General features: G+C 44.8%; 1 protein-coding gene across 1 annotated transcript in view; it reads left to right on the forward strand.

Moving 5' to 3' along the window:
- Window positions 1-7287: 7287 nt before the first annotated feature.
- LOC126392675 (uncharacterized) overlaps window positions 7288-23537 on the forward strand; it is a 23305-nt gene continuing 7055 nt past the window's right edge. The window contains exons 1-5 of the mRNA XM_050048220.1: window positions 7288-7311; window positions 9239-9379; window positions 9711-9866; window positions 10146-10238; window positions 12863-13050. Coding sequence (XP_049904177.1) covers window positions 7288-7311; window positions 9239-9379; window positions 9711-9866; window positions 10146-10238; window positions 12863-13050 — 602 coding nt within the window. The remainder of the gene's footprint in view (window positions 7312-9238; window positions 9380-9710; window positions 9867-10145; window positions 10239-12862; window positions 13051-23537) is intronic.

The following is a 23537-nucleotide window of genomic DNA, read 5'->3' on the forward strand; positions in this document are numbered from 1 at the left end:
GGACATGTAAAATACATGATAGGGCTCGCATCTTATTTTGAGGCACTTCAGCTGTGTTACATTTTTTCCTTTTTCCCATGGTTTTTAAGTATAGGCGTATTCAATCAGCCTGAAAACAGAGAAAACGTTAGCACTAGCTAGCTAGCTAGCTAGCTAGCATCACTAGCTAGTCAAGAAAATCCATGCAGACTCCATTTCTGTATGATAAAACTGTATAGGAAAATTACATGTAGGCTTGTCCATGACTAAATATCTTAATAAAAGGGTCAAATACTTACTTTTTTCTTCTTACTCTTGAAATTGTTCGAAAAGAGAGAGCAGTGGGAGGCAAGGTGCAGGCTCACTGTCCCAACCGACACCAAAGCTGGCAGTTGATGTTCAGTCACCTACAGAATTTGGCCCTTTTCTGTATTTTTCTTTTTTTTTTGTCCCCCTCCCTCCCATACTCACAGAAATGAATCATGGTAGAGTTTAATTTTAAGCACATAAATCTATTTAATTTTATTTAAATACTCATATTTTTTAAATTTATATATTGTAACAAGCTGGGTTTTATTTTGAAAGGACTCAGGCGGAAACTAGTCTTACTCTTTTACAGTAACTCCTGTGCCCCATACACCGCATGACTACAGGAAGTGCTATTTATTAACATTAACAACATCAACTTTACAAAGCACACATTGGAGGAAGTTAGCTGATCGTGAGGTAACTTAGGCTCATGGTGTGAAGTACATTTTCCACAAGAACAGCAGTAACTACTTAAAACACTGTAGCATTAATATAAGGAACACAAAATAATCCTGAATTTATGTCTGTAACCCAAAGCATGCTGGGAAACTCCACCCACCTACCCCCAGCATGCTACACAGCCCCCACCTAGGTGGTTAGCTGTCCTCAGCAACCCATGAGCTCATGACAAAGTCCCTGAGGTGTTGGGGAAGCCGACACTGTCGTCGGTCCATCTCGGAGGGTCTGTCAGTGGCTTTTGGGGATGGGTCGGGAGTCTGGGGCTGGTCCTCGTTCCCTGACTCCCCCTCAGACGGAGCCATGTGACGGTAGGGTGCGAGCCGGTCACGGTGGAGCACCACCACCCGATTTCTTTTGACCAGTTGCACCCTGTACACAACATCCAATAGTCTCTTAAGCACAGTACAAGGTCCCACCCACTGGCTCATCAGTTTGGGGGATAGGCCCCTCTTCCGCTCAGGGTTGTAGACCCACACTTGCATCCCGGGGGTGAAGTCCTCCCCTCTGCAGCGAGAGTCGTAGGCCCGCTTCTGTCGAGACCCAGCATCTGAAAGGGCTTGCCTGGTCAGCTTGTGCACCAGCCGGAGCCGGTTGTAGAGATAGTCCAGGCCAGGTCCGCCCTCCAACTCTGGCTCGGGGGGGGGCCCAAACACCAAGTCCACTGGAGTGTGGAGCTCGTGCCCAAACATGAGAGCTGCAGGGGTGCACTTAGTGGATTCCTGGACCGCCGTCCGGTACGCCCACAGGACCAAAGGCAGGTGACAGTCCCAATCACGCTGGTGCTGGCTGGTCAGTATAGCGAGCTGGGTGGCCAGGGTGCGGTTGAAATGCTCAACCAGCCCGTTGCTCTGGGGATGTAGTGGTGTCATCCGGGTCTTCTTCATGCCCAGCCGCGGCAGACCTCGCCGAACACTGCAGCCTCAAAGTTCCGCCCCTGGTCACTGTGCAGTTCATCGGGCACACCAAAGCGGCAGAACATCTCACTGACCAAGCGCTCGGTGGTGGTGGCTGCACTCTGGTCAGGAACCGCATACGCCTCAGGCCACTTGGTGAAATAATCCATGGCCACGAGGACATAGCGGTTCCCTTGGTCAGTGGTAGGAAAGGGACCTAGGATGTCGACACCCACCCGCTCCATTGGGGCCCCCACCTGGTACTGCTGCAGAGGAGCATGCGAGCGCCCGGTGGGTCCCTTCCGAGCAGTGCAGGAGTCACACCGATGCACGTAAAGCTCCACATCTTGGCGACACCCTGGCCAGTAGAACCGTGACCGGAGCCAGTGTAGGGTCTTGGTCACTCCGAAATGGCCTGCCCCCACCGAGCCATGGACAAGCTGGAGGACCCTGGGGCGTAGTTGGCAGGGCACCAGGAACTGGAAGACATCATGGTGGCCCCTGGGGGCCTGCCAGCGGCGATGGAGGAGGCCGTCCCTTTGGATGAGGCTGGCCCACTGTGCGTAGAGGGCTTTGGTCTCTGGGTCCAGTGCTGATACTGTTGTCCATGCTGGTCGTTGGCCTGTCTCCACCCAATCCTTGACCCGAGAGAGGACAGGGTCTTGGTTCTGGTCCTGTCGGAGCTGTTGGGTGTCGATGGTTTCCAAGCTGTTGTCGTCATCAGATGGAGCTTGGGGGCCACTGATGTTGTCAACTGGGGTGGTGTTGTCATCGTCCGAGGGGGTGGTCCGCAGGGCCGCCACCACTGGGGTCGCCACCTCCCGGTCCTCGACGCGCTGGCAATGCCGGCACTCCCTTGCCTCACAAGGGCGGCGAGACAGAGCGTCTGCGTTGGTGTGGAGTCGGCCAGCCCGGTGGTGGATCTCAAAGTTGTAGTCCTGTAGCATCTCCAACCACCTTGCCAGCTGCCCCTCTGGCTCCTTAAAGTTTAAGAGCCAGGTGAGGGAGGCATGGTCGGTGCGCAGGAGGAACCTTTTCCCATAGAGGTAGGGCCGGAAGTGCCGAACTCCCAGGACAACAGCCAGCAATTCTCAGCGAGTGACACAGTAGTTCCTCTCCGGACAGCTGAGGGAGCAGCTGTAGTAAGCGACAACCTGCTCACCGTTCTCTCCCTCCTGGGATAGCACCGCGCCAAGCCCCACATTGCTGGCGTCGGTGTCCACAATGAATGGTTGCTGGGGGTCTGGGTAAGACAGCACAGGGGCCTTGACAAGTGCTGACTGGAGCTGTGCAAAGGCATCGGAGCAGTCCTCACCCCACTGAAACACTTGGCCTTTCTGGGTCAGCCGGTGTAGTGGGCTGGCAATGGTGGCGAAATCCTTGACAAACCGTCGGTAATAAGAGGCCAGGCCAAGGACACTCCGCAATTCTCTAACATCTCGGGGAACAGGCCAGTCCTTCACTGCTGCGACCTTTGCTGGGTCAGTGGACAGCCCTGCTGCACTGACCACATGACCCAAGAAGGACGTTTCTCGCCGGAACAGGTGACATTTCTTTGGATGAAAGCGCAGACCGGCCTGGCGGATGGCATGGAAGACGTCTCTCAGGTTGGACAGAGCACTCTTGAAGTCTGCAGCATGGGCGAGGAAGTCGTCTAAGTAGACGACGCAGCGACTCCGGGGAATGTCAGCCAGGACCCTCTCCATAAGGCGCTCGAAGGTGGCTGGGGCGTTGCAGAGGCCAAAGGGCATCACTTTAAACTGCCACAACCCTTGGCCGATGGAGAAGGCAGTCTTGGGGCGTGCCTCCGGTGTCAACTCCACCTGCCAGTAGCCGCTGCGAAGGTCAAGGGAGCTGAACCAGCAGGACCCAGCAATGTAGTCAAGGGCGTCGTCGACGCGGGGTAGCTTGCGAGTGATTTCATTGAGAAGGCGGTAGTCAACACAGAAATGCCAGGTGCCGTCCTTCTTCTTGACCAGGACGGCGGGAGCTGCCCAAGGGCTATTGGAGGGCTTGATGATGCCCGCTGCTGCCATCTCCCTAATCTTCTGTTCGGCCGCAGCCCGCTTGGCAAAGGGAAGGCAACGAGGGCGGAGGCGGATGGGCCGTGCATCACCGATGTCAATGTCGTGCTGTACCAGACTGGTGTGTGTACAGTCCTCATCCCTGACCGCAAAGATGTCAGCAAACAGCTCTAGTAGCTCCCGCAGTTTGTGTCTCTGTTCTGCGTCAAGGCCCTCACAACTCCTCTGGTACAGATCGTCAACAGCTTCCTTGGTCTCGGTGGATGGCAGTTGGGGTGACGGGGATGATGTAGAGAGTCCCTTGGCCGGTGGTGGTGACACCGCAGGCTCTTCAGGTGGTGGTGATGGCACAGATGATCCCCTGGCTGGTGGCGGTGGAGTTGAGGACCCCCTGCCTGGTGGCAATGGAGTGGAGGACCCCTTGGCTGGTGGAAGTGGCACAGCGGACCCTCTGGCTGGTGGCGGTGGAGTGGAGGGCTCCCTGGCTGGTGGCGGTGGCACGGAGGACCCTCTGGTTGGTGGCAGTGACACAGAGGCGTGTCTCAGCCCCTCTTCACTGGTGGGTTGGAATGCCACAGCCTCAACACCCAGGTAGAGTGTAGCTCTGGGTATGTCTACAGTGGCTTTCCACTTTGCCAGCAGATCTAGCCCAATGATGCAGGGGTCTTGTATGTTGGCTAACCAGAACTTGTGGTTAGCAATGTGACGGCCGATGATCACCCAGAGAGATCCTTTCCCTAGCATCCTGGTGCGTTCGCCCGTGACCGTGGTTATACGAAGCTTAGTGGGTCTCCAACCTCGTGGTCTTGGGCCGCCTGTACTAGGTAGGGTTCTGGGGTGGACCAGAGAAATGGTGGAGCCTGTGTCCACCAGGGCTCTGCATGGGGTGCCATTAAGGTTGCAGTTAACGTACAGTCCATTTGTCCGGCCCAGACGGCCGAGCCGTAGTTGCAATTTGGCGGAGGAAGGGTTGGTCGTGGGTGACAGTTCCCCCATTGTGCCACCCTGCTCTAGTTAACGGCGGCTGGGGTGCTGGACTTCGTGGTGTTGGTGCTGGACTTCGTGGTGTTGGTGCTGGGCAGTAGCGTGCGATGTGGCCCTGTTCTCCGCACCGGTAACATCCCTCCGCGGGCTGCCAGGTTGTTCTCCTAGTTCCTCGTCGACGTCGTTGTGGCGGTGCGGTGGTGGCTTGGCGGGTAACCTCTTCATCGTCGCTCCCTTCATAGTCTGCCTGGCGTACTCGGTGCTTTGTGCTGGAGGGACGGTCTCCTGCACACAGTACGTGTTCAACCCGCTCCGTTTCCATTAAGGCTGCTGTCAACGTCCATGGTGCATACAGGCGGATGTGTTCTCGTAGTCGTTCTGGCTGCAGGCCTCGGACAAAAGCTTGGAGTGCCAGCTCCTCCTGCGTCGTAGGCTGGAAGGTCGGGTACCCACGCCGTGCGTAAAAACGGAGGTCCGCAGTGTAGGCACCCAGACTCTCTCCTTCTCTTCTTCGGCGGTTGACAAGCTTGTCTTGGGGGTCATCAGCATAAGCCCGGTGGCCAAAACGGTGCTGTAATGCTCTTTCCATGGCTGGCCAGCTGAATCTCTCTTCTGGTTGGAGGTCTGTGAGAATCTGTATTGCTTTGCCTTCCAAAGCGAGGGCAACTTGGACTGCTGTCTCTTCTGCTGACCACGCATTAATCTGGGAGGCCAACTGGGGGCTCTTCCCCGTTATAACGTGGCAGCTTCATCACACCCCTTCGGGGGCCTTCGGGTGGCACTAGTGGTCCCAACGGTGCGGTGTGTGGGAGGACAAAGGTGCTGTTTCCAGCTGTTGCCATCGATGGGTACATGCTGGCCGCTGTTGCGGGAGAAGGGGCCATGTTGCTGCCTTCCAATGCTGTCATCAATGGGTGGGAGCTGTATGTCTGTGAGCCTGGGTTGGCTGGTTCCCCAGGCTGCGGTTCCTTGCTGCTGGCCGGGGGACGCTAGCTCCGTCAGGTAGGCCAGTGTCTCTCCTTGGCGACTTCCTGTTGTAGGCATGACTTTGCTCTGCTTTGGTCGTGCCCCTTCCATGGCTTGCAGGCGTGTGATGAGTTCATCTATCTCCCTCTGTATAGATGTCATCTTAGATCCCACTTCTGACACCAATGTAACAAGCTGGGTTTTATTTTGAAAGGACTCAGGCGGAAACTAGTCTTACTCTTTTACAGCAACTCCTGTGCCCCATACACCGCACGACTACAGGAAGTGCTATTTATTAACATTAACAACATCAACTTTACAAAGCACACATTGGAGGAAGTTAGCTGATCGTGAGGTAACTTAGGCTACAGTATTGAAATTAATTGTAATATGTATAATTATTTCAATTCTGAAATATATTAAATGTAATTACTTAATACATATTAACATGGTTTAAATAATCAAAGCTGTGAAACAAACAAGATTCATTTATTTAAAATGTATGTGATTGGTTTACATACAACTTAGGGGAAGTGAAATCGGGAAACCGGAAATGACATCCTTATTTTCCACTGGACGCCATTTTGCTGATCATTCTACGGCCCGTGGTGCTCTTTGACTCAGGTTTAATGGTGAGTAATCCGAGTCATCCTTTGTCTATTTACATCCAGTGCAGTTTTTTTAAAATCATATTACATTAATATCAATTCATTGGTGATCAAATCTACGTAGTTTGTGATGATTGTAAGCAGTTTTATCTTTACTATGTCGTGTGTACTGGCTCTCGCAAGCTAACGTTAGCTAGCAATTCGCTGAACCGTTAGCGCCTTTAGCACTTCCGGTTCCCTCGTCTAAAAGTCAATACGTTTTTTGAATGGGATTTTGGTAAAATACCTCAAATAAGGTCTGTGGTTAACAAAAGCTTAAGCGGGTTTCAGGTCGGTTGCTAACAAGTTGCTCAATACGACTACAAACCCTGTCGGGGACATTAAACGTCATCACCCCCGAACAGGCCAGAGTAGCACCGTCTCAGGCTTCCTGTGGTATTGTCGCGTACAAGTCCATTCTCACTGAGGGCAAATATCCGTGCGGATTATTCTCGCGGTAAAATATAAAAGTTGATTTCATGGGTTCTTACGGAAGTTTGCACACCGGGGCGGAACTTTCATGCAGTGAAAAAAGTTTCCGCCCAGACTTTGACCCCCCACGGAATTCGCCGGCGGAACTACACAGCTGGGCCAATGAAATTGTTTGTTTATTGTTGCACAGACCGGGAGAGTCCGAGATCCAGTCAGGCAGGACAGTATGGGAGAAAGGTTGATAAACCTCGTTTCACAGCACCCCGTCCTTTTTGATAAAAGACAGGATGATTTTATGAGCAATGAATTAAAGGACAACGTCTGGCAGTCCATTGTCCAGTTTGGTGGCTGCAGTGAGAGTGGTAAGTGCTAAAGAAAGTTGATGTTGACGCTTGTTAAACGTTAGCTTGCTAGCTCGCTGCTGCTGCTACTCTCGCCCATGTTCACCCGTTCACACTGCGCGGACTTGGAACACAACAACGCGAAATTTCGCACCGTGTCCATACCGCGCCTGTGTGTATGGTTTGAGCACGGAAAAGCGCTGCGCGAATATTCCGCAAATCCGTCCCGCATTTCCGCATCGCGGCAGTGAGAATGACCCTTAAGGTGGTCTTCACTGTCAGAATGTACAAGCTAAATGCAACCAGCTAACTTGCTACCTAGCTGCCTTTCCACACGGACATCGGACAAAGTTCCACACAGTATTGTTTGCCATGCCATAGGCAGAGTAACATTGGCTAGCTGCCTTGTTCATCCTGATGTGTAGTGGTGGGTAGCTTATGTTAAATAGCTGGCTAGCTAGCTAGCTAATGTTACTCTGAACATGACATGTCCAGAGTTAGCTAGCTAGATGGCTGCCTTGTCATAAGATGCACACACAAAAATGTAGCACAATTAAAATTTGGTTCATATTGACTGACAGTTCATGTGATTTTAAAATTGCTTAAGATATCAAAGCTAAAAATTCAGTAGGATAAATACATTGATAACAGAAAATTCAAATGGCCTAAAATTTCTGATCTTACAGAAGGTTGGATGTGTGGGTTTTTCAGTAGTGTTGTAGATTATACATGCACTTTGAAAACTCATGTTTCTGTAGCCAACAGTGGCTAAAGGGGGAGCTTGTTGTGTGTTACTAATAACATGACTGATTTATTGTTCTTTGTATTCATTCGCAGGTGCTGTGTGAATGTGGCCATGCAAATTGTGTGACAGTTCACTATCTTCCAGGTATGAGTTGATAAAACATTTTAGGCTGAGACATTTCCACCATGGTCGCACATGCCGATATCCATGTGTATATGTAGAGTGTCCTTGTACATTCAGAACCTGGAAGAACCTTTTGAGTCACATATATCGAACACACAGAAAGCTAGAAACAGCAGGTGCTCAGTCAACTACGTTCACATGTCAGACATGTGGGTGTGAAGAACTTTCAACTGAGAAGGATTACTTTAGTCATACTTATCAACATCTTAGACAGTATGAAAATGTAACTTGTATGTTTGAGGGATGTGCATTTCAAACAAAAATATATGGTACTTTTAAGTCACATAAAAATCGTAAACATAATCCCCACAGTCTATCAGACTTTAAGGCAGGTGTAGTTAAGGTCACTGTTCAGTCTGCTAGTACTGATGATGGGCCCACATCCTCTGCAGACATAGATGATAGTCTGTCAGATGTAGATAGTGATATTGATAATTCAGAGGACCTTCCTGAAGTTGTAGAAAAAAGACTTGCCTCGGTTTTATTAAAGCTAAAAAACATTTTTCATGTTCCGTCTACAGCAGTAGATGAATTGGTTGAAGATCTACACTACCTGCTGAGTAGTGTCTGTGCCGATAACTTGTAACAGTCTTTCAGATTTTTTCAAAAACAGAAACATTGAGGTTGATTGTGTCATTGTTAATGAACTAGCTGACTTACTGTGTAAGTCTAATCCTTTTGTGAATGCACTGGGGAAAGGTGGTGCACTTGCTTCAGCTTATAAGAGAAAAGAATACTTTAAAAAAGTAGCCAGCAGACTCCAGCAGCCAACATCAAGAAGCCCAGGAAGGGAGGTGTTAATTTCTGTCCAAACATCCCTAGTGGTGAAACAAGAGACAGTTTGGAGGTGGAAAGGGTCGCTCTACTGACAGAGGTATAATGTGCAATACTTAATTCTATCTTACCTATCCATGATTACAGTATGTTCACAGCATGGCCAGTATGTACATGATCACAGCTTTTCACGCGTCATGTTTTTTGCACTATACTTCCTGTCCAGCTCAGCTCAAGCAGCCCAACAGTTCAATTTGGACAGCACTGGACACTTCAGCTGTTTTCTGGTTACTTTGCACAGTTAATTTTTCTTTATCTATTACACTCAGTTTATATAATTTTTTTACTCCCTAATCATATTGTCTAGCATCTAGCTTAGTATTTCCCTTTCTTTTATCTGTTTCTCAATTGTATTGTGTACCCTTGCGGAGCGTTTCTTACCAAATTTCATTATAAATGTATCTGTACTGTATAATGACAATGACGTTTCATCCCATTTCAGGTAAAAAAGAAGAAAAGGGACAAGGCCATGATCAAGGAGAAGATGCACCGTACCTTCTCGCTTAGGAGACAGGAGATTCTCCAGGAGCCAAATATTCCAGAGTTCCTAAACAAATGGCCAGCACTCTTTGACGTCAGTGAGGTAAGTGTGAATCTGAAGTGTAGTAACTCATGTATTCAATGTCACACATTGTCACATATCTGGTAAATGGTCTGCACTTAAATAGCGTTTTTCTGCACCCAACTCTAAGCGCTTTACAATGGCTTTCTCTCATGCACCCAATTCACACATTCACAATTCAATGGCGGCAGCCAGCTGCCGTGCAGCGTGCTAGCCTTGCTCAAGGACACTTTAACATGTGGACACTCAGAGCCCAGAATCGAACCACTGACCTATATGAATGACCCTTCTACCAACTGAGCTACAGCCGCCCCTGTTTAAGTCTGTATCCTGTCTGTGTTGTCTTTTACAGATCAACTTGGAGTTTATGCGACTGACAGCTGTACCTCTGACCTCCAAATTCCTTGGAGAACTGGACCGCCTGACCAACGACCTGATCAGGGTTTTCCATACCAAAGGTGGAGCTGCAGGAAAAAAGATCAGAGACGTGATGGCAGAGATGGATAATGTAAGTATTTTTTGGTCTAACCTAATACGCATATGGTTTGTTTGACTCAGCCATATGGGAAAGTTCCTTTGTCAACGGTCTGGAAAAGGATAGCCACTTTCAAAAATACTGTGTAGTGAACGGGCTCAGACCTGTGTGAGCTTTAATTGAGTGGGGTGAAACCAGGTGAGTTCAGGATGGTCAAGGAGGGAAATGTCAGTGGCTTGGCTGGCCTCAGCACATGCGTGTTAGTATGCTTCTGACACTGACCAGCATGGAATCATGTAATGTTTGTTTCAGAATGAAGACATCAACGTGAGGCGTGATTGTGTGCTGAGCTGTCTGAGCATCTACCTCAATGAAGACCTGGACACACTGGTTAAAGAATACGTGGTAAGTATGTCATCCTTCTGTCCTTTGTGCCAGATGTTATTAGTTTCCCTCCAGGTGTGCCTGATAACGTGGCGTTCATGAGAATGGGATGGACATGAGGTCACATTGACCTTGAACTTTGACCACCAATAGTTGAGTCCAATGGGTTGTTTTGAGTAAGAAATTCCTTCAAGGCAATGGTGGTAGTGCTGTCACTTGTAGGAAGTAAATCCACATGGTCCGGAGGAGCCTTAAGGGTTGGGTCCTGGCACCTAAGCGCCTCCAATATGCCAGTGACAACAATTCTGCCCCAAACAAGAAGGTGAGGACACAGACACTTGATAGTTCTCATAAAGCAGCAGTTATCATAAAATTGACACCTGTTTTGGACACGTTATTTAGTAAGAAAAGCCTTTCATATTATGTCAGGTCGGTTTTGATTCTTGATTCTGATCAGCTTGATTCTCCTGTGTGTGTGTGTGTGGGGGGCTGTTTCACTAGGATGCATGTTGTGGACTGTCTGCTTATGAACTCCAACGCCTTGAGAACATCAGACAGAAGGAAGCTTTCTTGTCTTCCTTTAAGTTATTGGAAGTGAGTGGACATGTTGACTGGATATCTAACCAACACAAGACTGATCAATTGCTCTCTCTCTCTCTCTCTCTCTCTCTCTCTCTCTCTCTCTCTCTCTCTCTCTCTCTCCCCCTACTCTCTCCTTTCTCTCTCTCTCCCCCCCACTCTCTCCTTTCTGTCTCCCTCCCTACTCTCTCCTTTCTGTCTCCCTCCCTCCCTCTTTGTGTCTGGCCGTCTCCTCTCTCTCTCCTTCTGTCTCCCTCTGTCTGTCTCCACCTACGCTCACTCCTCTGTCTCTCCATCCTGATTTTTCTCTCTTCCCCTAGGTCTTCTCCCTCTCTCTGTCAGTCTGTCCCTCTCGCTCTCTGGTCTTCTCCCTCTCTGTCTCCCACACACATCACACATATAGTTTTGTGTGTTACCTCCTACCACAGTGTAACCTCACACATACACAAAGAATGGGATTTTAAAAAAGGTGTAAAAGTTGGGCTAAATGTGTTAATTCTCAATTTTTCTACAATGTAGTTTACAAAGATAATGCCATTCCTGTCTTCCTCCTTTACCATACCTTGTAGCTAATTTAGGGCTGATATCCATGGAGAGAAATAATGGGATAATTATTGTTTTTCTGTCAAAAGGCAGCTGAGGATCTGAGGCAGTCAGTAAAGCCAAAGCAGGATGTCAAGAGGTAAGTCATAAAACAGTGTAGTTGTAAGGATACTTTGTTTTGTTTTGGCTGTTGGGACTGATTCTATTTAGTAGAAGGGGACATTTCCAAGGGTTGAGGGGTTAGGGGACAGAAGGTCAGGATAGAGAAAGGTTAGTTCCTTCTATTTCCTAACAGGAAACAGAAGGAGGTAAGGGGAGAGGGAGAACAGCACGAGAGAGGTTTGGAGAGGGTTGGATAGGAGGGAGGAGTAAACCTTACCCTATGTGAGGAGATTAGGAGAGAGGAGGTGAGGAGAGATGGCGGAGGGTAGGAGTAAGGGAGCGGGGGGTGGACAGAAGAGGTTTGCCTCTTTCCTACTGTCCTTTTTCCCTGACCTTGTGTCAACAGTTTCTTATTTGGCTCTTTCAGATATTAGCTACTTTTGAGAAGGTTTTCATTTACTTCATGGATCTCTGAATAAAATGGGTTCCTGGTGTTGTATTTTTTCTTTTTTTACATTTAAGTTGGGATGTTCTGTTGACTCCATTTTTATTGTGGCAGGTCAAAGGCTTCATTGTATAAAGTGCAGTCTCTTCTGTCTCCCCGGAAATCCTTGCGCCTTCAAGAAGCACGGAACCTTACCCTCAGAGGAGGACTAACCTATGAACATGTAAGTTACTATGTTATGTTTCATGTGCACCATTAAAAAATCACAAAATTAAAGGATTAAGAGTATTACTTTTAAGCAATGAGACACAACATGCCGTTTTTTACCGTGTTTGACGACGTAACGAAATGGCACGGAGTACCCACAAACACGGTAAAGAATGGCATCGAGATTCTTTAACGTGACCCTCACTGTGATCAACAACATGATAAAATACTGTCATGATGTGGGCTAATTCGCTCTCACACTTAATGCATTCTGCTTGATTTCAGCTCCCTCAGAAAGTAGTCTGATACTGCATACTGTGTCCTGTGTTGAAATGTGTCTCGCAGGGCTCCGGAAATCCTCCTCGCTCATTTAGCAGTTGGTCTGGTTCTACTAACACAGTGGAGCTATAATTGTCAGATCTTTAAAGTGGAATTCACTTACAGAACAACATTGTGCTCAAACACTACTTTTTATCATATTTAAATTGTTGATGATTATTGAATGTACTAACTCAATTTATACATAATGTAACTTTTTGACTTTTTGTTTTGTTTTTCAGGCTTTTAGGGGGTCAAAGATCTTGAGGTCATTGTGACCTTGAACTTGTGTCCATTTCATTCTCATGAACGCTATGTCTCCAGTGCCTTAAGGGGATTTCTTCAAATTAACATGCACTTGGCCTCAATGATGAGCTGCTTAGATTTTGGTGGTCAGAGGTCAAGGTTAGGGTGACAAAGCTCATTGTTCTCTGTTCCCTCCATCTTTCAGGACATTGAATGCAGTGAGGCTGAGGCAGACATCGCAGGGACGACCATGGCAATCTACACTGTTCGAGCTGAGGGTGATGGTCCTGATGGTCCTGGTGGACGCTTTGCAGATGTTGGGGTGGTCCTGGAAGGCGTTGAAGTTCTTCACAACCTCCAGAGTGTCAATCATGCATGCGTGATGCTTTATGGGTTGATATATGCACTTAATCTAAGCTATCCTAAAAGCTTGAAGAATACATTCAAAGCATACCAAAAGATCCTGATGGACCTGGAATCGACCAAACTTTCCACCAAAGTAAGAGCACTGAAACTCAAATTGCTCATTTGACTCTTTTTGGGGGTGGGGCGGGGATGGAAGGAGGATGTTGAGGAAGAGACCGGCCATACATGCCAATAACCATAGTGTTCTTGTTCACGACCTGGAAGATTCACACATATTGAACACACAGTTGACTGAGCACCTGCTGTTTCTAGCTTTCTATGTTCTCATGTCAAAAAGAATACTTTAAAAGATTGTTAAATGTTGTTGAGCCAGTAGAGTTTGTTCTTGATTTAAAAAAAGAGCAGGTCCTTTCAATATATCCCATTACTGCGATCGTTGCAGCAGATACTTGTTTCTACTGAATTGTTGAATAGAGTTATTGATAGCCACAGAACACAGGACAGTAACACTGACCAGCTTGAAAACCAGCAGTATCGCTCCATAAGAGATGGTGTATACTTCAAGGAAAACCCTTTCCTGCCAGGTGATGAGTTAAAACTTTGTTTAACCTTCCTAACGTGCCTCTGTTCTATTAAAGTTAGAAAACATTTTTCATGTTCCGTCTACAGCAGTAGATGAGGGTTGAAGAGCTACACTACCTGCTGAGTACTGTCTGTGTCGATAACTTGTAACAGTCTTTCAGATTTTTTCAAAAACAAAAACATTGAGGTTGATTGTGTCATTGTTAATGAATTAGCTGATTTACTGTGTAAGTCTAACCCTTTTGTGAATGCACTGGGGAAAGGTGGTGCACTTGCTTCAGCTTATAAGAGAAAAGAATACTTTAAAAAAGTGTTAGAGCAGGTCCTTTCAATATATCCCATTACTGCGATCGTTGCAGCAGATACTTGATTCCGTCTACAGCAGTAGATGAGGGTTGAAGAGCTACACTACCTTCTGAGTACTGTCTGTGCCTGTGTCTGGGTAAAGAGAAGAGTTCTATAATGTCAATACATTTGTTGAATCAACAAGGTTGTCTGATTATATGCATCACTGAGATGTTGTGGAATGGAAAATAGAAAAAACACTAATTGAATATTAATCATAAAATTATATAAATTTAATCCATTTTGATTGAATTTAAGCTTAATTATTATGTATTTCAAACAAATACACATCATTCATCTTGAATAGGTAACCTAATTATTATGTAATTCAAACAAATATACTTAATGTATTCTGAATACATAATCTGATTAATATGCATTTAAATTCAATAAATTATATTAATACTGAATACATAAACCTGGTGAATATGCATTTCAAATGAATAGGCTTAATTACACTGATGCATATGCATCATGTAAAGTTTATTAGGTAGGTTTATGTTCAAAAAATTAAAAAAAATTAAATGGAACTTTGTCATATAATTATTTTACATAAATCTTAAAAGTTAGGGTTAAATATTTCTGTGAGTGCAGAAATAGTCAATATGGTTTGAAATGTTATTAGTAGGCTAGTCCTAGCCATTTTATTGAATTCCTTGAGTCTGAATTGTATAGAAACATGTTTACTTCAAAAGTTAAGTTAAGCTATTCTACCAATTTCTTCAGGTTCGGTATAGGTGTAATAAACTGTTAAAAATAAACCCCATGGGACATTATTTCAGTATGCTTGCTAGTATAATCTTAAAATAGACACTTAAATGATAAAAAAAACAGGTGGTGAATTTTTTTTCACCTTAGATGCATGAAAAAAGGAAAATATAGTTGAAATAGTTGAACAGTTAAATTAACCTTTTTTTTTGCCATTTTTTGTTGTTTTTGTCCAGAAATAGAGTCAAGATGTTGTCAAATGTTAAAAATAATCATTTCATTGAATTCCTTGGGTCAGAGTTGTATGGAAAAGTGTATTTACTTGTGTCTGTATGTTGTTTACTTCAAAAGTTATGCCACTACCTATATCTTGTTTTTATTTTTTGGGTTGGGGATAAGTGCAATAAAGGGTTAAAAATGAAGCCTTTGGGACATTATTTCAGGTTGGTACCTGGCAAAATCTGAAAATAGACACTTTAAGGATTAAGAAAAATCAGGTGCCACAAAAAAATCCAGGGGGTGTGCGTGGACCTCTATTTCCATCTAGACTATTATCATTTTCAGGAATTTGTTTTCTGTCAGGCCACTCACCTCACAGTTCTCCTCAGCAGGCTGGATAGGCCACTCACCTCACAGTTCTCCTCAGCAGGCTGGATGTGAAGCATTGCTCCACCCACCACAGCAACCATAGACCAATCAATTCAATTGTTTTTTGTCAAGTACAGTTGTAACAACAATTTGAAATAATGTGCAGCCATTGTCTGTTGAAATTTAAGAAACTAGGTTTTTACCTAACTAGTTAATGGCTCATTTTACCTGATGGTTCAATTTAGCTGATATCACCCTAATATAGTATACTTGCTTAACCCCTAAAGTCCCGCAATTGGGGGACTGTGAGAGCGACTTTGCAAGCACAGTGTGAAACAATACACTGATCACGAAGAATATAGTGATGTTGCACATCAAATTAAACAGCAGAACCTGGGGTACAAGGCTGTAAAAACCTTTTTACATGCCCCAAACACAGCTCAAACAACAACTAAATAAACAACAACTAATCCAACTCCATACAGCGCCGATATCCCGACCCACTCGGTATATTTCGGGCTCTAACTCAACCACACGTTATTCAAAACACACGCCGTTCATCTCAAATGAAAGTTGAGAATCCGCTGTTTCCACACATATGCGCCAAAGCACTCTACCCCAAAGCATCAGAGAGCTAGAGGCCAAAGAACAACAACAACAGAAATCTTTTTGCCAAAATATATTTGTAATATCTCTCTTACCTTGTTTTTGCTGTGAAAAGCTCATTCTGCCATTAAATCATGCTTTCAAATGATTGAAATTTGAATGATTCAAATGAATCCGGGCGGAAAAACTTGACGGCCGGAGGTTCCGGGGGAGGCATAACAATGACCACTCACAGCAGCCGACATCTCTCCCACAACGCGTTCTGCTGATTCTGATTGGCTTACAGTGCTGGCAATCTCGTTTTGGTGGGTATAGCGTCATTCTATTGGCTCTAACGAATTAAACGAGGTGTCAATCACTCAAATGGGCCAAGCCGTCATGGAGATACGGGTCTCCAAAGCTCAGAATAGAAACGCAGGCCTCTAGTTTCCCGGCGCGGCGCAGGGTAGCGAACCCCGCGCAGAGCTACTTTCGAGCAGCGCTCCCCGAGGCGCGCTCAGTTTGGTAGTTTGGCAGACAGATGTGCACTGAGATGGGTGTGGCAGCGCAGCAGGGGGAGGTGTCGACAGATCCAGCTTGGTGCAGTGATAGTTTCGTGCCAAAAGGCTTCGCCGAAGGTGCGCTAAAAGCTCGCCAGCTGAAACCAGGTCTGCTGTCAGCGCAGACGGAGCACAGCCGGTGAAGTGGAAGTTTGGCTGACCAGCGGACAGTACGCACACGTCACCAAAACCTCACAGGCAGGTTTCCAGAATGTCAGGCACATTAACGATGCAATAAATACCCANNGAGAGAGAAAGAGAGAGCACGCGCGCACGAGAGAAACGCAACATTGATTTACAATTGTGGTGACCTCCTCCCAGGCTACCTTTGCATCATCAGCCTGTGGAGGTCTGCTCGCAGTTCCGTATATTCGGACACTGCGAGCTTGGACCTCCCGGACCAAAGCATCAGTTTCCTCCTGGGAGAAGTTTGGCCATCTGACGCTGCTGCTCTCTTCTGCCATGGCGAATTGAGTAAACTCTCATTACGCCTTCACGCAGTGCATTTAAGGGCAAGGAGAGGGGCTCATTTGATTGGTGTGATGTGAATCGGCTGTATAAAACCCACTCCATGCCTTCTCTCCTCCCGCTCTCCGACTTGCGCAGGTAGGAGGGACGACGGTGGGAAAGAGGAGTAGCTGCATCAGCGCGCACAGTGTGCCAAACTTGCAAAATCTGCCTGGCCACACCCAGTTGGCGAAGCGTAGGTGCACTGTGCCTCCGCCTCGCCCGGTCTGCAAAACTAGAGGCCTCAGTTTCAAATGTAGTAGGTGTGTATTGGTCAGATTGGAGTGGGAAATAGAGGAAAAAACGAAACGGACAGTTGTATGTGTATATCCTAAACATCATTAGGGATTTACAGAAACAAAAAATGAAAGATATAGGATTGACATACATGACAAAAATCATATGCAAACATGGTGCAATTTTGGAGAGCTCGCCTGAATTTTCTGTTCTAAAACCTCTCTAATATTGTTCTGCTTCACTTTATCAGAATCAACCTTTGCAGAGTTAATGTTCACATATTTTACTATGATTTGATAGAGGTTTAGAGCTGCAGCTGCATCATTCCAAAGGGATACTCATCCTGAAAATGCTTTTTTTTTTCTTTTTTTTTAGATTTTTGGAGCATAATGAGAGTGTGCGGGCTTTCCCTTTGTTCTGACGTTTTTCATTCATAGCCCAGTACCCAAACTAAGTGATGTGCGTATACTCCTACATTGTTTATAGGGCATCATTCCAGTTGGTTCTGTTATCAGTTTACTTATATAGCAGGGCTATGCAATTACAATTTCAACTGGGCTGGATTTCAAAACCAAGAAATTTAGCTGGGCCAGACATTTTCAGTTTTGGCCCACCGGTTGGCCAGTAAGTAGCAGGTAATGACAAATTTTAAACCAACACAAATTAATGTAATCAAAAACAAACAATGTTTATTCATTGTTTCCCTTTTAAATTTGGTCACATCTGACCCAAGCACATCAAAAAGTGTATACAAAACAAAAGAGCTGTAATTTAACAGAACCTGAGGTAGCAGCAATACAATTTCTTTTTCCACTTTTGAAATAAAAAAAATAAAAACCATTTTGGTCACATCTGACCCAGGCACATCTAAAAATGCACAAAAACAAAAAAGAGCTACCACTGTACAGAACTAAAGGTATTGTAGTAGCAATAAGATTTTTTTCACTTTTCAAAAAACATTTTGGTCACATCTGACCCAGGCACATCAAAGTGCATAAAAAATAAAAGACACTTTCATTGCACAGAACCAGTAGCTGTAAGATTTGTTTCCCTTCTGAAACACAAAAAATAGCATTTTAAGATAAGATTTCAATGCAATCCGAAGGCATTGGTGAAGAGTACTGTCAGTCAGGGAGCAACGGGAGCTGCTTTTTATTGAGTTAATGTGCGAAAAGCTTGATTTACATGTGTATGTTGATCCAAACATACTGAGCAGAATGATTGCCACTTTCTTAATGTTAGGGAACTGATGTACATTGACATCACTCCAAAGCTTTGCAGGCCTGTTAGTGCAAAGCTTCTGTGCCATGGTTATGGATGACTGCATGTTGACAACTTTGAGTATGAATTTCCCCTTGTCAATGGAGGATACCACTTGCTTTGCTCTGGCGGATAAGTCCCCCTTTGTTACAACAGTGAATAGCCCATCATTTCTGTGGGAAGAACAAGTCCATCCAATTGACCAGCAAAGTTCTCTTTCAACCTCGCAATGAAATCTGTCATCACAACTGTGATTTGTACTGGGGATGAGATGCGTTTACAGAGCATCGGGAAGTGCAGCATTCTGCCTGTGCTCAAGTCAGTCGCAAAAAGGTCCGGTTTGACTTGGAATGTGGACATCTGTTCTGCAAGATCCATGACAGTTTTGTCTCTGCCATGTAGTCTCACATTTAGGTCATCCAGGTGTTTCAATATGTCGCTCAGAAAGCAGATATCGACCATGAAGTTGTTGTCCAGTGTGCAATTCAAAAGTTTTTCTGCCTTTTTTAGCTTGCTGCTGTGGAGGAAAGTTGTGATCTCCTCACTGAGATCACTCCAGTGCTTTGCCTTTGGACAGTCACCTGACATCATTGTGAAAAAGCAGGTCGTGGTGCTCAGCAGACATGTCTGAGTTGCGGAATAAGTGATATTGGAGGCTTGATGTGGAGCGAATGAAGTTAATTGTAGCCGTTTTAAGTTCCCCACTTAGTTCTGCCCACAGCACTGTTTGATGTACAATGCAGTGCAAGGACATCATCTGAGGTGCAACAGCAGACCAATGTGCTACCAGATCATTAGCTTTTCCAGCCATAGATGGAGCCCCATCCGTAACAAGCATGCACACACACTCCATATCCGGACTGCTGTCTTTAAAAAATGCTTACATTTTCTCAAAGACTATCTTGCCAGTTGTGGCTTTGCACCTAAAGATTACATGTTTCTCTTAGTAAAGACAGTATATTTTTAACATATAAACATGTTTGCCCAGTGTAACTTTAAACTTACCTCTAGGTATTTAAGTGACTAATGGAGAGCATTAAAATCTTTTACTTTTTCATCAGGTGCCCCATAGAGAACTGAACTGGAAGCTGCAGTGCTTAACCTGCGCTTGACAAAACTTAAATGTGTGAGACAAGTACATTTGGAGGCTCATTTGCCGAGGGAGGGAAAACACTAATGGATAATGACACGTCTTGTTTCTAACCCCTCCACTCACCACCAACCAAGTACTGTTTTGTTGCCCTTTCACACTATCATTGACATGCATTGTATACGAATGAGGGCGCCCCTCCCGCAGGGCCAGTCTCAAAGGTTAGCAGCTGCACACCGCATGGCAGATGAGGGCTTCTAATGAGCAACAGACACCTATTTGATTAGTTGGCTGAATTAGACCCTTGGTCTGTGCTACCCTGGGTGCAGATACAACAGGAGTCACAGGTCAGTCAGCTGTAGAAGAAGCAGATTGAAATAAAATTGGGCACTTGTTGGAGTTCTTCTAATTGGCCTCAAAATGTGACTTACAGGCCAGCCTCTGAAGATTTAATGGTGAGTGCTGACACTGCCTTTTGTGAAATGCACCTACAGTATACTGTTAGTAAACTAATGCTGATACTTACATTAACGTGGACATGTGCATATTTACTTATATACACAACAGTTTGTTTGTTTGTTTGTTTGTTTGTTTAGCAAACGTCACTCAAACAGGAAGAAATATTGCATTTGTTGGGACTATTTTTTCAGCATGTCTGTGGTATCAAAATAAACTCCAGTGTGTGGTAATAAAGGAACATATCACCCAGGGCAATCATTTAATCATTTAATATTTTATAATGATTTTTAATAGTTGTGGACAACAATGGAGCTCTATAGAGTGCTGCAGGGATGATGTTTTTCTGTAGCATCACGTTCCCTCGTTAAAAGAACAAATGGGATTTTTCATTGGATTTTGGATTATTGCAGAAAATACGCTCTGTGGCAAACAAATATGATTTCTGATAATTACACGTTTGATTCAGCAAGATAATCTTCACAAATAAACACCACTTTTATGATTTTTGAAGCATAAATGCAATTGCCTAGTGTAAAAATGCTAACTCACTTCCAGGTTTTGGGGCTTATTAATGGAACAGTCTATGGTACAGAGGAATATCAGGCTTTAGATACATTCTCACTCCGACCTCTTCACATATTAACATTTGGTCATGGACTTTCTATGTCGACATATGATGTGTAAGGTACCCTTGGATGTGTTGGTTAATGACGTTCTGGGATGCCGTGTCAACTTCTGGGTTGCTTGGTTAACAACAACCAGCCACGGATCATGTGAAAGGATGGCTTTTTTTCAAGTCACTGGACAAGCGCCAGTTTTCAACTGAGTGAGACCATGTTGGATACACACAATACTTTTTAGTTGGATACATTATTGGTTTGGCTCTGCACTAGGAATTTGTTGTCACCAAAAACAAAGCAGAATACCACCTGCCTCATTCTTTAAGATTTTACAGTATGTTTATGGGGGGACAGGCGAGCGGCTGAGGAAGGGGGTGGAGTGAAGATTGTCCCTCACTGCGGGGAGAGGAGAGAGGGCTTCCCCGGAGGTCAGGCCTCTTTACCCGGTCCCTCTCCTCCACACTTAGACTTATTTTTATTGTGCCGATGGTGGCTTGGAAACCCCCCCCTAACTGTGTCACACGTGCAGAAGGGAAGGTGGCCGGAGCTCAGCCGGTCCACTTCTCCACACTTTGACTTATTTTATCCTACTTGGTTCTATTTCTCCCTCTCTGGGAGCCTGGGCTCACCGCGCAGCAGCCCACCGCATCCATCCACCCCTCCCTCCCTCGCGGCCCCGCACATATACCCCCAAGGCTCGGCTCTCTCTCACCGTGCAGCAGTCCTCCACATCCCTCCCTCGCCGCCCCGCACATATACTCCCGAGCCTCAGCGCCTCTCCTTGACCAACTAACCTAAATACTATAAACACACTACTAACTGTAAATCTACACTAAAATACACTATGCTAACAATACAATTTGACAAATTACTAGCTATTCTCTCTGCTCTACTACTCTCTCTGCTCTGATCCAACCTACTCGCTATCAGTTTGATAACTGCGGACAGAATGGTTTTATAGTAAGGGGAGGAGGAGTAAAGGGAGGAGGGCAGGTTTAGCGTGGACGGTTAGTGATGTCATTCGCCCCGAAAAAGAATCATTCGCCCCAATGTAATGTAATGTAAATTCAAATGTAGTAACCAGGTTTCAAGCTGTAGAGGGCACTCCATACCACATTTTTAAAATAAAATGTAGATTTTCAACAGTTTGCACTAAACTGTCAAGATTTTGAGCAGGATCAGTCAGTAACACTACTATACAATTAACATTAGCATTAGCAATCTTACAGTGTATCAGTTATACTGCACCATTTAATTAGTGACTTTTACCCTGGACTGTATATTATAAACTTTTTAATAGCACTTATAATATTGAATGAAATGTTTTATATCTGTTGATCAATGATCATATTGCATGCTGTTTGTTTTATTTATTGCCAGAGACAATGACTTGTTGCCGTACTGGATTCATAAAACACTTGTGGAGTTTGTACAATATTTCTGCATTGGCATGATACCTCACTATCATACCAAACAGAGTAATTATGTTTTACTACCCTAATAACCAATTAATTCCTCAAGTCAACTACTGTTTCCTTACCTTTTCATGTTTATTTTAAAACCTGTTAAGTCCGAAACTCCCCCATGCCCCAAACACTGCTGTGCTGTCTGCCATCTTCATTTACTCTTCACATAGAACACATATACTGATATTTACACATCTTAACAAATCTCACAAGTGTTCCCTTTACCATGACACCAAAAGTATTCAAATAGACTTTGTGGTTGCAGAGATATATTCATTTCATTATGGGTATGCAATTTTCGAGCAGAGGCCTATAAAATAAGCTTAGCTTTGAAAAGATTAAATCAATTTATACAAATCTTTAATTGAAATAGAGTTAAACTGCAGTGACTGTCTCAAGTCTGTTTCATTTTTAGTGCCACTTGCTGTCCATTTGATGGAACTGCAGCTTACAAAGTGCCATTGTATAAACCTAGTCCGTTTGGAAACCAAATTATACTTATTGGATTGTTTTGGTAGAATCCCATAATGTGCAGGCTAAATGTCATGGGTACACAGCTTCCTGTAGTGGTTGTCTGTGTTATATTACTGGCAGATCATAGAATCTATGTGCTTTCTGTAATTTCTATCTACTTATGGACACATTTCACCAAGAAATTGCTGAATACATTTAGTGACTAACAACTAGGGCTGGGTATCAATTCAGATTTTCCAGATCGATTCGATTCGATTTTCAAGGACTCAGTTCGATCCGATTCAAAATCGATTCAGTCAAGTATATTTCAATTATGATACAGAATTTGCTTGGATATTAAGATATTTTCTGAGAACTAACTTAGTATATTTAACAAGGAACCCTCTGACCTGGTGCATTACTATTAAAATACTGTTACATTAAGAACTGACCCCAAAGCAGTTATTTAGTCATCATGTACTTTTATTTAACATTACCTGACCAACACATACAAAATAAATATTTTAAATAAATCTAATCACAAGGCAGACAATTTAAATGAAGTGGCTACAAAAAATGTAAACAAAGGACATCCACAAGTTTGCTGCCTGTAACCGTCTTATAAAGCTTTTGTGCAATACACTACAGTGGTTGTGATGCACACATTGACTGTATCAGAACAGAAACAATATACATAGGTGAACCCTGCAGCAAAGTGAACCCTCTTCCTCAGAGAGGATCTTTGCCTCCCAGTTTGTTCCTGGTGGCAGAGCAGAGTGAACTGCCTTTCTTCTCAGAGGATCTTTGTCCCATGAGAGCAGGCATGCTGCTCTCCGTGTCTGTGTAAACAACATTCGCTGGCGATTTGATAGTCACTAGAAGCACATTATGACCAAGCCCCAACCTCCGGGGGAGACGAGTGAGACCAATGCGGAAGTGCCAAAAACTGCAGTTCACTGACTTTCCACTTGAGGCTGGCTCTGGAAGTGAGTCAATTCCCATAGACCCCCATGTTAAAATGCCCAACTTTAGAGCAGAAATAAACATGTTTACA

The sequence above is a fragment of the Epinephelus moara genome, chromosome 7, assembly GCF_006386435.1.
Source record: "Epinephelus moara isolate mb chromosome 7, YSFRI_EMoa_1.0, whole genome shotgun sequence".
NCBI classification, from domain to species: Eukaryota; Metazoa; Chordata; class Actinopteri; order Perciformes; family Serranidae; genus Epinephelus; species Epinephelus moara.